Below are 14,201 nucleotides of genomic sequence, written 5' to 3'. Positions count from 1 at the left end.
ACAAAAAATAATTATCTATAAACGGTCACGGAGAGAAATATGCATTTGATATTTGACAAAAAAAAAATTAATATTTTGCTATAAATAAGCTTGAATATTCCTCCAAATAGCAGTACTGAATGATAACAAAATGAAGATAAGCATGTCTTCATCAAAATTTTACTGTAAGGAAGAACAAACGCTTTGCAAATAATCTTTTAAAATACAAAATAAAAAAGAAAAAAAAAACTAAAGAAATGAGCTAGAATAACACCAGACAGGAGGACACATGAACTTTACATCGGATAACAGTCTTTGACAACTTCCATCGTCCAAGTCGAAGATGCCAATATCTTGACATTCGGCATAGTCCGGTGATTTCCATTCTATTAGGTTATCTGTAAAGTAGATTTGATTTCCTTTGGTTTGAATACTTGCAGGTAGCATTTGAACAGAAGAGTTGAATCCAATCATCAGTACGTAATTTTCCAAACTATCTAGTCTGGACCATTCTTTTGCATTCTTCTTCAATTCATAGATATTAAATTTGTAAGTACAACAACTTCCAGAAAGAAAATATCTCGCCAACATCAATAAACTTCCATTAGCACACCCAACCAAATAATATTTAAGCCGGTAATAAGGACCCACCGCAGCATCAGAGGGAGGTTTGGCTTCATGAATACCACCTACAGGCCCTGACTTAGTGTTTATATCAAATTCGTATAGCTGGCCACATTCTTCTACTGCATATATCTTCTCTCCAAAAAATATGACATCATGAAACCACGGTTTTCTAGTTGAAAGATCTGACCATCTCTTATTATTTGGTTTGTAAAAGGCTAATGTACAACGAAGTCCATATATGGCCACTGCCAAAAAATCTTCATTGTCATTACTAGGACATGAATTTATAATAACCTTCCAAACATAGATACTATTTATGAAACTACTCGATCCCCGGTAATCATTCATATCGTCAAAATCCAAATCCCGAATAGTATATTCAAAGCCATAATTGTTAGGATTGTAGTAAATTATATCCGGAAAGGTTGATATTGGAGGAAGATCTAAATGGACCTTTGTAAATGCATTTAACATATACATCGAACCTTGGTATATATCTAGGACGATCAACCATCCACCAAAAGAACCACGGATCAATTTGTTCTGCATCTCTGGTAGCTTGAGATGGTGGATCTCATCTTCATCAAGAGACTGAATATCAAGTGGTACTTCATCAGCAATAGGTAACTGCATGAGATGGTAGATCTCCTCGTCTTCATAAATATGAGTACTGGAAGATTCTTCAGGTACCAGCAGCCACAAAATATCGCTGGAGATCTCTGGAAGTTTCAAGCTCCATTGCTTGCAAACTAAACCAAGTTGGATGAAATCATCGTACGAATACAGGTGCTCCGCAATTTCCTTCAAGATGTCATCATGAATGTTTGGCCATCCATCAATGTCGTCCCCCATATCTTAGATATCAGGATTCAGGAGAGACGCAAACTGCAGAAGCTTAAGGACTTATATTGATAAAAAAAATTTGGACGCTTAACATTATATATATCTGTTTTTTTAATATCTTATCTTATCTTTATTTATTTTTATTTTTTATAAACCAATATTATATATATATATATATATATATATATATATATAATTTTATTTTCATAATTTATAATTCAACGTATAATAAAAATTTTTTATCTTTTTTTTTATTTTTTTATAATTTTATTAGTATCTCTGATCACAGTGAATGAGCCACCAGCCTGTGATAATGTGATTTCCAAATATACTATTTTTTTGAAATAAAGAAAGCTCAACACATAAAAGTGGAGCAACTAAAACAGTCATATCAAATAAAGTAGAACATAAAATCGAACTCCTGTCATCTCCGGCATTGTCATCAACAACCAAGAAGATCAGTACCAGTCCACTCCTTATAGCTCAAAAACATCTTTCTTTGGACTATATCAACACCTGTTTCTTTATTGTTGAAAATCTTGTTGTTACGTTCTAACCAAATATTCCAAATCACTGCAAAGAATCCAGTCAGCTACATCTTCCGCTCCTGTTTTCTATTAGGCCAACCAGACCAACTCTCAAACAATTATTTAATGGTTCCTGGAACAACCCACTCACTAGCAAAAAACCTCAACCAAGTGCACCACACCTGCCACGTAAACTCATATGAAAGAAATAAGTGGTGTACAAATTTCACCTCTTTTTTACATAAAACACACATGATATCACTCTGTGAAATAACTCCTAATCTGCTTAATCTCTCTTTAGTATTAACTCTACCGACTAGCACAAACCAAGCAAACAGCTCAATCCTCGGAGGAACTAGCCCTCTCCAAAGCGAACTTGTGAAACTATAGCTCGTAATATCCTCAGAAAGAGTCTCTGAGTGCAGCACCTGCATAAATGAGTTAGTAGAAAAAACACCTGTATTATCAAATTTCCAAACAACATTATCCTCTTTTCCAGCTGACAACTTAGCTGGCCTTAATCTCTCATGAAGTTGGTGAACCAGTTCCAACTCCCATTGGAACAACTCTCTCCTCCATTGGAAATTCCAAATCCACTCTAGCCCATCCCAAAATCCGCAGTCCCCTATCACGGATCCCTGTTGGTTTGAAATAGAGAAAAGTCTTGGAAAGCTCACTTTCAAAGGACCCCCTTGTATCCAATTATCCTCCCAAAAATGAGTTCTTCTCCCGTTACCTACTTCCATTACCAGCCCACTTACCATTTTTTCCTTCACCTATTGTTCTTTAATATTCAACCGACAGATGTCTTTCCACGGCCCCCCTTTGACGGGTAATGACCGAGAAGACAACATTATATGTGACCTCAAATTATTACAAGAGTAAACCACCTTCTTCCACAGCAGACAGTCCTCCTTTGAAAATTTCCACCACCACTTAAACAGAAGCGCTGAGTTTCTTAGGACGGCATCATCATCGTTATGTTTGGCGGTCACAATTACCGAATTGTCCAATCATGCTGACATCAGCACCCGCCGTCATGAACTCCTTCGTCGCAGACGTCGCTATTGTTTCCAAATTATTCACCAAATTTACATACACACAAATAAATAGTAATCAAACTCAAAGAAACAACACTTGACTGAATTCAGAACAAGATTGGAAGTGCATTTTACGGTACCTGCTTTGGTCATTCAAATTCCACTATCGATGATTTAGCCGAACAACAGTAATATTAGAAGATGAACAGATTTATTATCTTTTATTATTAATTAGTCAGCGATAATTTTTTTTATACACAAATTTTAAAAAAAAAAAATCTAAATGCAACGAAGTGTTGAAGACTTAAATACTAACCAAATGTTAGATAAAATTTGTTAAAAATACTGATGACTAATACTTTTCCATGAAAAAAAAAAAAAAGTAGAAAAAGGGATAAAAGGAAAAGTAAGTAAGAAGAATGAAGAATAACAAAATTGAAAGTGGGATCAGATAAGACATAAGAGAGAAGAGAGAGACATTCTTAAAAGTAAAATATACTTTTTTTTTTTATTTTAAAATTTGTCAAAAATTTTAAAAATATTTTAAATTTTATTTTGTTTTAATTTTATGTTAAAAAAATTTTATTTACATCAAATGTATCTTTTTATATTTAATTTTTTAAAAAATTTAGGACTAATTCAATAACAATTTTATACGAATAACCTTTAATATAAGTAAGTCAGATATGAAAAATTTTGTCACTAACTCTTAATTATCAAGCATTATTGATAAATTTAAATAAAATTGGCTCTAAATTTATGAAAATTTAGTTGTTACAGATACTTTTGATTTAAATAAAAAATTTAGAGAATAAAATTAAAATAAAATAAAATTTAAAATATTTTAAAATTTTTAACAAATTTTAAAAATAAAAATTATTTTATCCTATTTTTAATTATTCTATATAAAGATTTATTGGTTCCCTCTTTCTGAAATCTAATTCTATGTGAATTATATATTTGACACATTAGTAAGTAATTATTTAACTAGAAACTTAAGATGTTTACAGACTTATTAAGTATTTTAGAGTACTTTATTTTAAATTCAATATTTTTAGGATTAGGTTATTATTTCATGCATAACAACATTTATTATTGATTTTGATAACTCTAATTCATTTTGACATGTCTTTGTTAGAATCTCAAAAAATCCGGATACTCGAGCTTATAAGTTATAGGTTGGGAGTACCTATCACTGAAAAAATCAAAAAAAAAAAAAAATTAACTTGACATTAAAGGAATAAAAACGTCGACTCTTGATCCTATAATCACAATAAACAAACTTTAATTTTTTTTTAAAAAAAAATCTAACTTCCAAACTTAAAAATCGAGGTAATGATAACCTACAATTGATATAGAAGTTATGGTAAGAGTTTGAATTTTATAAGAAAATTAAGCGAAATAAAAAGTTCACCCGCAAAGGATGAGAAGCTTGAGTTGAGATTTGAAATTCGAAAAATATTTCTTGAAAGAAAGACATGTTGAGTTTGGGAGTCTGAAATATTTCTATAACCCCAATACTAAGATTCGAGTTCAAGAATATGAAGTTCTTCTAAGAAACTAGTTTGATGATTAAGTGTTCTCTCATATTTCAGAGAATATGTTACAAAGAGGACACTAACTCCTCATAATGCATTCTAATGACTAATGACTCAACTTTATGAGTTTAGTTGCTATATTTATGTTTGAAATAAGCACAACAATTTTATGCTTATTAGATGTGTTGTATCTTTATAAATCATTAGATTTTATTAAATATAAATCAAAAGTTAATATAAAAGAAGAATATTAATAGACCGTAATAAATATAAAATACACTAGATGTCATTATTACATAAATAAATAAGTAATTAAATATCTTTTAATATATAATATTTTAAATAAAAAATATAATCTTTTACTTTTAAATTATAAATATAAAATATATAAATACAAAAATATTTTATTTATTAGTATCAATTATTATGTAATAAAATTTTTATAATATTAAAAAATATATTAAAATAATATTATAAACTGTAAAATAAAAATATTTATAAATTGACTTTTCTATTTTTTCTTATGATTAATGATTCTCTGTGTTGAATATTTTATTACATTTTTATAGCTAAAAATTTTTAATTAAATTATTATATTATAAAAATTTGTTAATTTTTAATTTCATCGACGGATACAAAAACCTCACAATAAATTTAAAAAATAAAAATTGAGAATTAATACTTTTTAATTAATAATTAATTAATATTAGTTTTCAATTTTTATAAATTAATTTCCCAACAAAATGGAATAAAATACTCCACTCCTATATAATATATTGCTAATATTATTCATTTGTTTTCTTAATCTATTGTTTTAGTGTTTTATTATTTTTCTATAATATATGTTGGAGGATCAGTAGTATTTGTCTTTTTTTTAATAACTTAAAAAATAATATCTATACATACTTTATGTGATAATTTTTTATACATGGGAGACTTTTTTTGTAAAATACAAAAATATTAAATTTTTTAAAATTTTATCAAAATATAAGGGACAAATTATAAAACAAGAATCATTGATAAGATTTTTGTTTTTCTTTTAAATAAAATTAAAATAAAAATTGTTGCTTGAGAGTTTTATTCTTTAAATTAAAATAAAAATTTGTTGGGTATTCGTTTTAAAAAATAAAATATAAATCATGGTGAGATTTCTGTTATTTTAAATTGAAAATAATAATTTATATTTTAATTTGTATTAAAATAAAAATTTGTTGAGTATTCATTTTAATTTTAACAAAATAATCGGTTAATAAAATTTTAATATAATAATTTAATTATTTGTCATAATATTAAACTAAAATTTAATTATTTTATATTTTTATATTTTAATTTAAAATATTATTTTAATATAATTTTTTAATATTATAAAATTTTATTGCATGACAATCGATCCTAATAAATAAAATATTTTTGTATTTATATATTTTATATTTATTATTTAAAAATAAAAGATTATATTTTTTTAAAATATTGTATATTAAAAGATATTTAATTATTTATTTATTTATATATTAATAACGTCTAGTGTATTTTGTATTTATTATGGTCTATCAATACTCTTATTTTATAATAGCTTTTATTTTATATTTAATGAAATTCAATTGTTTATATAAATACAGTACATTATAAACAAAAAGTTGTTGTGCTTATTTTAGACACATACTCACCATTCTACTATTAAAGAGAAGGTTACAACATTAATTACATAATATATATAGACTTAATAATATATATAGACTTAAGAACATCATATAAAGAAAAAAAAATCACAATAAGACATCAAGTATCTTATAATGAGAGTAGTTCGTAAAAAGACATAAGAAAAGCTTGTAACATCATAATCTTACAATATGTACTATTCCAAATTCATACATTAAGGTATATTTAGAATCTATAGAAATATTTCCCATTATTAAAAATGATAAATTCAAAACATAATAGAAGATGACAACAATATCATCTCTTTAATCTATTCTCTACAATCTTATTCAGGTAATTTTTAAACTCAAAAGAATAAAAATACTTCTGTTCAGTTATATTTCTTCTTTCTTCCATTTAACTCCTTAATCAAGTTCAACATAAATTAAAAGTCGAAATCAACATGTTATATGCTTTAATCCACCATATAAGACCTAGCTTCAGATTCAGCTTTTCAAGAAGCCAGTTTAGTTTGTTCCCCCCAAAGCTACTCTAGTTCTTAATTTTTCATAATTCTAAACAATTGCAAAATATCTTGTCGCCCACCATTTTTTCGTCAGCTCCAATAATCTTATATTTAATGAGGAGAGAGAGATATATATGATTTACTTTTTTTTCTTCATTCACATGTATCAAGATGTAACTTCGGTTCTAATAAACATATTTACTTTTTTTTTATGGCTTTTTCAATAAAGTTGATTGGTTTTGAATATTCTATTTCACTCTCGGATATTATTTTTAGTGAAATTTTAAATATATTTCGGATATGTGGTGTTCGAATATTTATTTGAATGTTAATATGAGTTAAAAATAAAATTTCAAGGGCAAAAAACCCATATATACCAAGGAGAGCTCAAAATTACCAAAATCAGCCAAACCAGAAATTCATACCTGAATCAACCAGGACGAATTATTATATAATTCGAATCAATAAGATTCGAATTATACTCTCAAGTAATTCGAATTTATATAATTCGAATTATCTCCATGCAACAAATGAACGTAATTTGAATCAATATGATTCGAATTATAGTCATCCAAAAAATCATGTAATTCGAATCAATACGTTTCGAATTTACATAACCTATTTCGAATTTAGTTAACTCGAATTACTAGGAGAAGTTTATATTAGAGAGGTTCGAATCTAGTTGATTCGAATTAGGGATTTTTCCGATTTCCATAGTAATTCGAATCAAGTTGATTCGAATTACAACTGTTTCGGCTATAAAAGGAGTTCGAACCAAGTTCATTCGAATCAGTTTGTCTTTCTCTAACCCCACCAAATCCCAGAGAAAACGACCAACCTTTCGTACGAGTAAGAGGAGATCGCCTTTTTTTGTCGATGGGGGACGATCCGGGAAGGCTTTATCGTTTGGATGGAGTTGCGCATATCGCCGGTGTCATCAACGACGAGGTTAGTAGTTTATGAAAGCGTTTTATGATAACGGTATTTGTTAATGGTTTTTGATAATGGTTTATGTTACTGTTAGTGGTTTAGGATAGTGGTTTAGGAGAGTGGTGCAGGCTAGTGGTTTATTGTTAATGGTTTTTTATAGCGGTTTATTTTAGTGTTAGCGGTTTAAGCAAGCGGTTTAGGCCATTGGTTTTTGTTAGTGGTATTTGAAATTGGTTTTTTTAAGCGGTTTGTGCTAATTGTTTTGGATAGTGGTTTTAGTGATGGTTAGCGGTTTAGGGGGTGGTTTGAGTTGGTGGTGTATGGTAGTGGGTTTTTTTAATGGTTTTTTATAGCGGTTTATTTTAGTGTTAGCAGTTTAAGCAAGCGGTTTAGGCCAGTGGTTTTTGTTGGTGGTATTTGAAATTGGTTTTTTTAAGCGGTTTGTGGTCTTTGATTTGGATACTGGTTTTAGTGATGGTTAGCGGTTTAGGGGGGTGGTTTGAGTTGGTGGTGTATGGTAGTGGGTTTTGTTAATGGTTTTGTTATAGCGGTTTATTTTAGTGTTAGCGGTTTAAGCAAGCGGTTTAGGCCAGTGGTTTTTGTTAGTGGTATTTGAAATTGGTTTTTTTAAGCGGTTTGTGCTAATTGTTTTGGATAGTGGTTTTAGTGATGGTTAGCGGTTTAGGGGGTGGTCTGAGTTGGTGGTGTATGGTAGTGGGTTTTGTTAATGGTTTTTTATAGCGGTTTATTTTAGTGTTAGCGGTTTAACTAAGCGGTTTAGCGGTTTAGTGGTTAACGGTAGTGGTTTATGATAAATGTGATCATGCATCTGTTTTTGTTAATGGTATTTGCACTAGGTTTGAGTGAGCGGTTTCTGTATAAAATGTTGGTCGTTTGTTTCATTTATCTTTTACACATGACGATTTATTTTCTGGTTCCTTATGAAACATATTGTATATGTTAGTGGGTTGTGCATCTCTTCTAATTATGCGGTTTATGTACTGGCCAGCCTCGTCGTTGCATATCCAGCGTTAGGCGGCAGCAGGGGATGCGTCTTGATGAGAGGTACGTTCCGTACCTGCAGATGGCCGGATTGTACCATCTTGCGAGACTGAATGACAGATGGTTCCGACTAGACGAGCCCCTAGTCAGCGCATTCGTCGAGAGGTGGCGGCCTGAGACGCACACCTTCCACATGCCGTTCGGAGAGTGCACCATCACTCTTCAGGACGTCGCATACCAGCTGGGGTTGCCAGTGGACGGAGATTACGTTAGTGGTTGCCTGACAGACTTCCACCTTTACATTGAGGGTGGGAGACCTGCTTGGCAGTGGTTCCATGAGTTGCTCGGTGTTTTACCTCCCGAGAACCAGGTGCAGAAATTCGCAGTCAACTGCACCTGGTTTCAGGAGACATTTGCAGAGTGTCCAGACGGGGCTGATGAGGAGACAGTTAGGTGCTTTGTCCGGGCCTATATCATGATGTTATTGGGCACGCAGCTCTTTGCCGACAAGTCCGGCAATCGTATACACATCAGATGGCTACCTTATGTTGCTCGGCTTGAGGAGATGGGTCGCTACAGTTGGGGGTCGGCGGCACTTGCATGGTTGTACAGGTGCATGTGCCGAGTTGCCAACAGACATGTGGTGAAGTTAGCTGGCCCTTTACAGTTACTACAGTCTTGGATATTCTGGAGGTTTCCCACTCTTAGACCATCTGGGTATGATGAGATTAGCTGGCCCCTTGCCTCGAGGTACCGTTATTGTTTTGTATTATATATTCTTCTCGTATTTATTTTCGATTATGAAACCAATTTTAATGTTTCTCGTACGCAGATGGTCTGGTTACAATCCTGGGATTAGCAACAAGGAACCTCGGGTACAGATGGCTCGCCTGAAGATCGACTTGTTACAGCCTCGGCAGGTAAGTACGCAGAACATGTGTATTTCAAGTCATTGTTTCAGTTTATATTGTCCAATCCTTTTAATTTTTATTTTTCCAGTTCATATGGATGCCCTTTAGCGCACTAGACGTCATCCAGGTTGTACATCCGGAGGTCTTGGAGCCTCGGCATACGATGTTATGGCGGTGCAGGACGTCCCTGATTTACTTTGCGGTTGTGGAGTGGCATCAGGTTGATAGAGTTTTACCTCAGTTTGGCGGCGTTCAGCCCATACCGTCTCCCGCCTTGAACATCGACTTCTTGATGTCGAAGGATGGGAGAGGAGGTGACCGTTGGTTCCCGGCACAGTACGCTGACTGGCACGTTCACTGGCAGGAGCGTGCGGAGCACATTCTACAGTTTGACATCGTCCCCGACCCCGGTCCGTCACACGATTTCTTGACATGGTGGTATCAGCACGGAAAGAGGTTTCTGTCGCCGGAGATGTTATTGGGGGATCCGAGAGGTATTCCTATTCCAGATGAGGCTACGCAGAGGGGTGCAGGTCGACTTCCAGATATGGACCGGGTCGAGGACGTTCCCGACAGACGTCGTATTGAGCGGAGAGCTCGAGTTGGGACACGTCGTAGCCAGCGGGAGTGGATCGGGGCGGATCTTGCTATGGATGACGTCGAACCCCCAGTTAGGGGTGGCGGGAGAGTTCGTGGTCGTGGAGGCAGGAGGAGAGTGGGTGCTGCTAGAGAGGGTGCCCAGATGCCTATGGGAGGTGATGTTGTGGGGGTTGATAGGGCCCATCGGGGCGGGCATGAGGGTGGGTCGCGTGGATCTGGTATGGGAGATCCGACGACTCACACTGATGCTGGGCTTGGTGGTGGAGGTCTTGGAGATTACTTCGTAGGTGTTCCCGGTGATGATCATAGCCTCCAGGAGAGTACTCCATGGGTGAGTCCGAGCTCGATGTTTGGAGACTTGCTTGCTAGTGATGGCATTGTGGCCGAGTTTGGTGGACCGCATTTCCTTGATGATATCCGGACCATCATGCAGGAGGATGAGGCTGCAGCCGGACGGGTTCAGACGACAGGGACACAGGCACCCCTGGATGTAGATCTGAACGAGCCTGCCACGGTAGCTCCCCTGCATCCTTTTGCCATGGGTGGGACCCCAGCATCGGCCCAGACTATTGGGTCACATTCAGTTGCCGGCCCGTCATCATCCAGACCCGTGCATGCTGCGCGTGTGACCCCGAGACAGCCAGTTCCGGATGACAGCGACGAGTCTATTGAGGATGAGGAGCCACTTATACGGAGGAGTTTCCGGACACGGGTGCAACGCCGTTGCGGCACTGGATCGCACCTATTTAGATGATTTATGGATAGTGGTGTATGTCATGTTGTTATATTTATATTGTCTACCTTATTGGTTGGTTATCATTGTTATGGTATGTACGTTGTAGTTATGTTATTTGATGTTATGGTATGTACTTTGTTGTTTTGTTATGTCATTTACTATGATGTATTCCACTTTTCTGTTATGATATATAGTTTCATGTTATGTTATTCATTATGATTCATCCCTCGCGGTAATGTTGTTTGTTTTAGAAACTAATTTCAATCATTTAAAACATATTCAGCAAAAATATTTGGTACGAATAACAAGTTTCATTACTAATAGGAAACAACTTAGTACAAAGGAGCACAATGGTTGCTAACTTACGTAGAAGACAAGTGCTAATAGATTAAGAAATCTCCTATTGATTTCCAGCAGTCCTGCTGGGGCCTGCGCCTTGTGGACAACTACGCCTGGTGTGACCTGGCTGCCTGCAGAGGCCACATCTCTTTGGCCGGTTCGGATCTGCTTCATCCATGTTGGTGCGGATTCTTGTGGATCTAGGACGACCCTCCCGCGCACGCCTCATATTCGGATCCGGTATAACGGTTGGCCCTGCATAAGGTGGCCAGAAACCCTCTGGAATGGGAGGTGTAAATCCCATCTGATAGACACCGAAAACGGAACTCAGGCGATAGACCTCGTGGACGTAGGGCTGCCATGTAAGTCGTGAATAAGCACAACATGCCAGTGCGTGTGGACAGGGAAAATGAAGTGCTTGGAAGTATCCACAATCACAAGTCTTAGAACCTAATGAGACCCTGTACGTACCAAGGGAGAATGAACCTGTCGGAGTCGTCTCAGCAACGGTGTATTCCGAGTTATCCCTGTCGTAAACAGTCACCGTGAAGCACCTGGCTGTCTTCAGGTTGGCCTCGATACACTTTACTAGGTATTGACTGAATTGTTGTCCAGTACCCATCTGAGCCTCGGCCTCCCTTCCCTTACGGACAAATAGCTCAGCTAGCCTTCCGTATGTGGCCTTCACCAGCGAGCAAACAGGGAGGTTTCTTACCCCCTTCAGGATTGAGTTGACACATTCAGAAATATTGGTCGTCATGTGCCCGAATCTCCGACCCGCATCACAGTACTGTGTCCACAACGAATACTCGATTCGGTTCGCCCAGTCACACATTGCCGGATTCTCAGAGCGCAGAATGTCAAACCAGTAGTCGAACTCCACTTCAGTCTTCGCATATGCAGCGTTAACAAGAAGCCTCCGGGCATCTTTTCCCTTGAACGTCAATGCAAAGTTCGATGCAACGTGTCGAATGCAGAACGCCCGGTACGCAGCTGGGGGTAGCCATCCCCCATCCGGAGCCTCGAGTGCTGCCTTGATGCCATTATGCCTATCTGAAATAACTAACAGACCCGGCTGAGGTGTCACGTGCTCACGGAGGTGGGAAAGAAAGAAAGACCATGACTCAGCATTCTCACCCTCGACTAGTGCAAATGCCACGGGGAGGATGTTTGAGTTTCCGTCCTGTGCAATGGCGACTAGCAGTGTTCCCCCATACTTCCCATATAGATGGGTCCCATCAATACTCACCAGAGGCTTGCAATGACGGAATGCCTTGATACAAGGGGGGAAAGTCCAGAACAGCCTATGAAAATAAACCTGAGACTCGTCAACCTGTCCCCCAACTCGAACAGGGCAAGTCCTGAGGACGGCTACAGTGCCAGGCATCGTCAGCTGAACTCCTAAAACCCACCTAGGGAGCTCGTTGTACGACTCGTCCCAGTCCCCATATATGACGGCAACGGCCTTCTGCTTCGCCATCCATACCCTCCTGTACGTTGGCCTGAACCCAAATTGTGCGGCCGTGGCATTTTGAAGCACCTTGATGTTCACAGCTGCATCAGCCCTAACCATCGGCATAATGAAGGTGGATATCACATGGTAGTCCAGACTCCTATGGTCGCTGGAGATGGAGCTGGCGAGACATGTATGCGGACCGTTGTATCGCTTCACTTCCCAGATACCCTTCCGCTGTCGGAGACTCATCCGAATGAGCCATGTGCACCCATTCCCAAACTCAGAACACTTTCCCACATACCTCCGATAGTCAGACTCAACGACCTTGTACTGGACCCCTCGGCGGATACTGTACGTCTTCACATTGAACAACGCCTCATCTTTATCCTGAAATTGTTGGCCAACCTGAAACTCGTTCACACCGGCAGACCCCTCGGTATCTCTAGCGCCAAATCCTGAGGGCAGCAGAGCATTTTCGTCCTGCCGCATGGCATCCAGGTCCAACGAGGAAAAATGGGGTGGATACTGCTGTGTGCCAGAACTAGATCCACCTGTAGCCCTTCTCGGAACAGTAGTTCCAACATCATCGCCGCTTTCATCAGCGATCAAATCCGGCTCCACGTCATCGTCATCTGGATCATCAAACAAACCATCACCAACACCAGCCGGTGTGGGACAATGTACCTCGGTGGGAATATGTTCCCCATGCCGAACCTCATCTCCAACATTCCCGCCCAGATCGACGGCAAACGAAGGGGACGCAACAGGCTGCATCGGTGGCTCATACACAGGAGCAGAGGACGAAGCAACAGCAGGTCTCGAGCTCGACCCGGCAACTGCGGCTATAGTATTCGCATTCCGGTTTGAACCACCCGAGCTAGATACCACATCAACCAACTTAGCCAACAACTCTGGTGTCCTTACCTCGGGAAACTGCCTACGACAAAGAAACATAACCTGCAAGTCCTCGTTACTGCCGATTGTGGAACAATCAAACTTCACGGTGTCATGGAGCACCGCTGTTGGAATGCGGTAGAAAAACTTCTTGACCCTTTTAACTCCTTCGAGACCAAGCTTATCCAGCACACAGCTAACAAGAGCATCGTAGGTGGTTGTTGGCGTCACGATAATACATAGTGGATCCTTATCAGTGAACTTCACGCCGGATCGAGTTTTTCTCTTAATCGACCCTCTATAATGTACCAACACTAGGAAACTCTCCTCACTAGCCATCTCCCCACTTTGTTCACAGCATCATGAGTTCACAGCATATATATATAGCCCTGGTTCGTGCTATATATATATAATTCGAAACAATTTGTTTCGAATTATCACAACCTAACCTAGTAATTCGAACTAACTAAACTCGAATTCCTTACTTATAATTCGAAACAATTTGTTTCGAATTATGTTGAAACACAAACTAACCTAGTAATTCGAATTAATAAGACTCGAATTCTTCATATATATTTCGACACAAGTTGTTTCGAATTACCTTATGTTGTTACC

At 37.0% G+C, this 14,201-nt stretch overlaps 3 protein-coding genes across 3 annotated transcripts; all 3 read right to left on the bottom strand.

Annotated features, from left to right (window-relative positions):
- Positions 1 to 228: 228 nt before the first annotated feature.
- LOC110269399 (putative F-box protein At5g55150) lies at positions 229 to 1,458 on the bottom strand. The gene has a single exon (XM_021117198.1). It carries the CDS (start codon positions 1,456 to 1,458, stop codon positions 229 to 231), a length of 1,230 nt encoding a protein of 409 aa, XP_020972857.1.
- Positions 1,459 to 11,297: 9,839 nt separating this feature from the next.
- On the bottom strand, positions 11,298 to 12,809 carry LOC148569961 (uncharacterized). The gene has a single exon (XM_088506757.1). The coding sequence runs from the start codon at positions 12,807 to 12,809 to the stop codon at positions 11,298 to 11,300; it is 1,512 nt and encodes a 503-aa protein (XP_088362883.1).
- Positions 12,810 to 12,904: 95 nt separating this feature from the next.
- Positions 12,905 to 13,925, bottom strand: LOC148569960 (uncharacterized). Its single transcript, XM_088506756.1, has 2 exons — positions 12,994 to 13,925; positions 12,905 to 12,926 (listed from the first exon to the last, which is right to left on the bottom strand). The coding sequence occupies exons 1-2, from the start codon at positions 13,923 to 13,925 to the stop codon at positions 12,905 to 12,907; spliced, it is 954 nt and encodes a 317-aa protein (XP_088362882.1).
- Positions 13,926 to 14,201: the final 276 nt, after the last annotated feature.

This window comes from Arachis ipaensis, chromosome B3, assembly GCF_059453495.1.
Source record: "Arachis ipaensis isolate K30076 ecotype BB chromosome B3, ASM5945349v1, whole genome shotgun sequence".
In the NCBI taxonomy this organism is placed as follows: domain Eukaryota; kingdom Viridiplantae; phylum Streptophyta; class Magnoliopsida; order Fabales; family Fabaceae; genus Arachis; species Arachis ipaensis.
This window is presented reverse-complemented; position numbering and strand designations above follow the sequence as displayed.

What these genes read in the sequence shown, in the direction of transcription:
- LOC110269399 (XM_021117198.1), bottom strand. Translation starts at nt 1,458, where the DNA reads ATGGGGGACGACATTGATGGATGGCCAAACATTCATGATGACATCTTG.
- LOC148569960 (XM_088506756.1), bottom strand. Translation starts at nt 13,925, where the DNA reads ATGGCTAGTGAGGAGAGTTTCCTAGTGTTGGTACATTATAGAGGGTCG. An exon ending in GTTGAGTCTGACTATCGGAG is followed by an intron (nt 12,927 to 12,993) that starts GTATGTGGGAAA and finishes AGTCTCCGACAG; the next exon opens with CGGAAGGGTATCTGGGAAGT.
- LOC148569961 (XM_088506757.1), bottom strand. Translation starts at nt 12,809, where the DNA reads ATGGTTAGGGCTGATGCAGCTGTGAACATCAAGGTGCTTCAAAATGCC.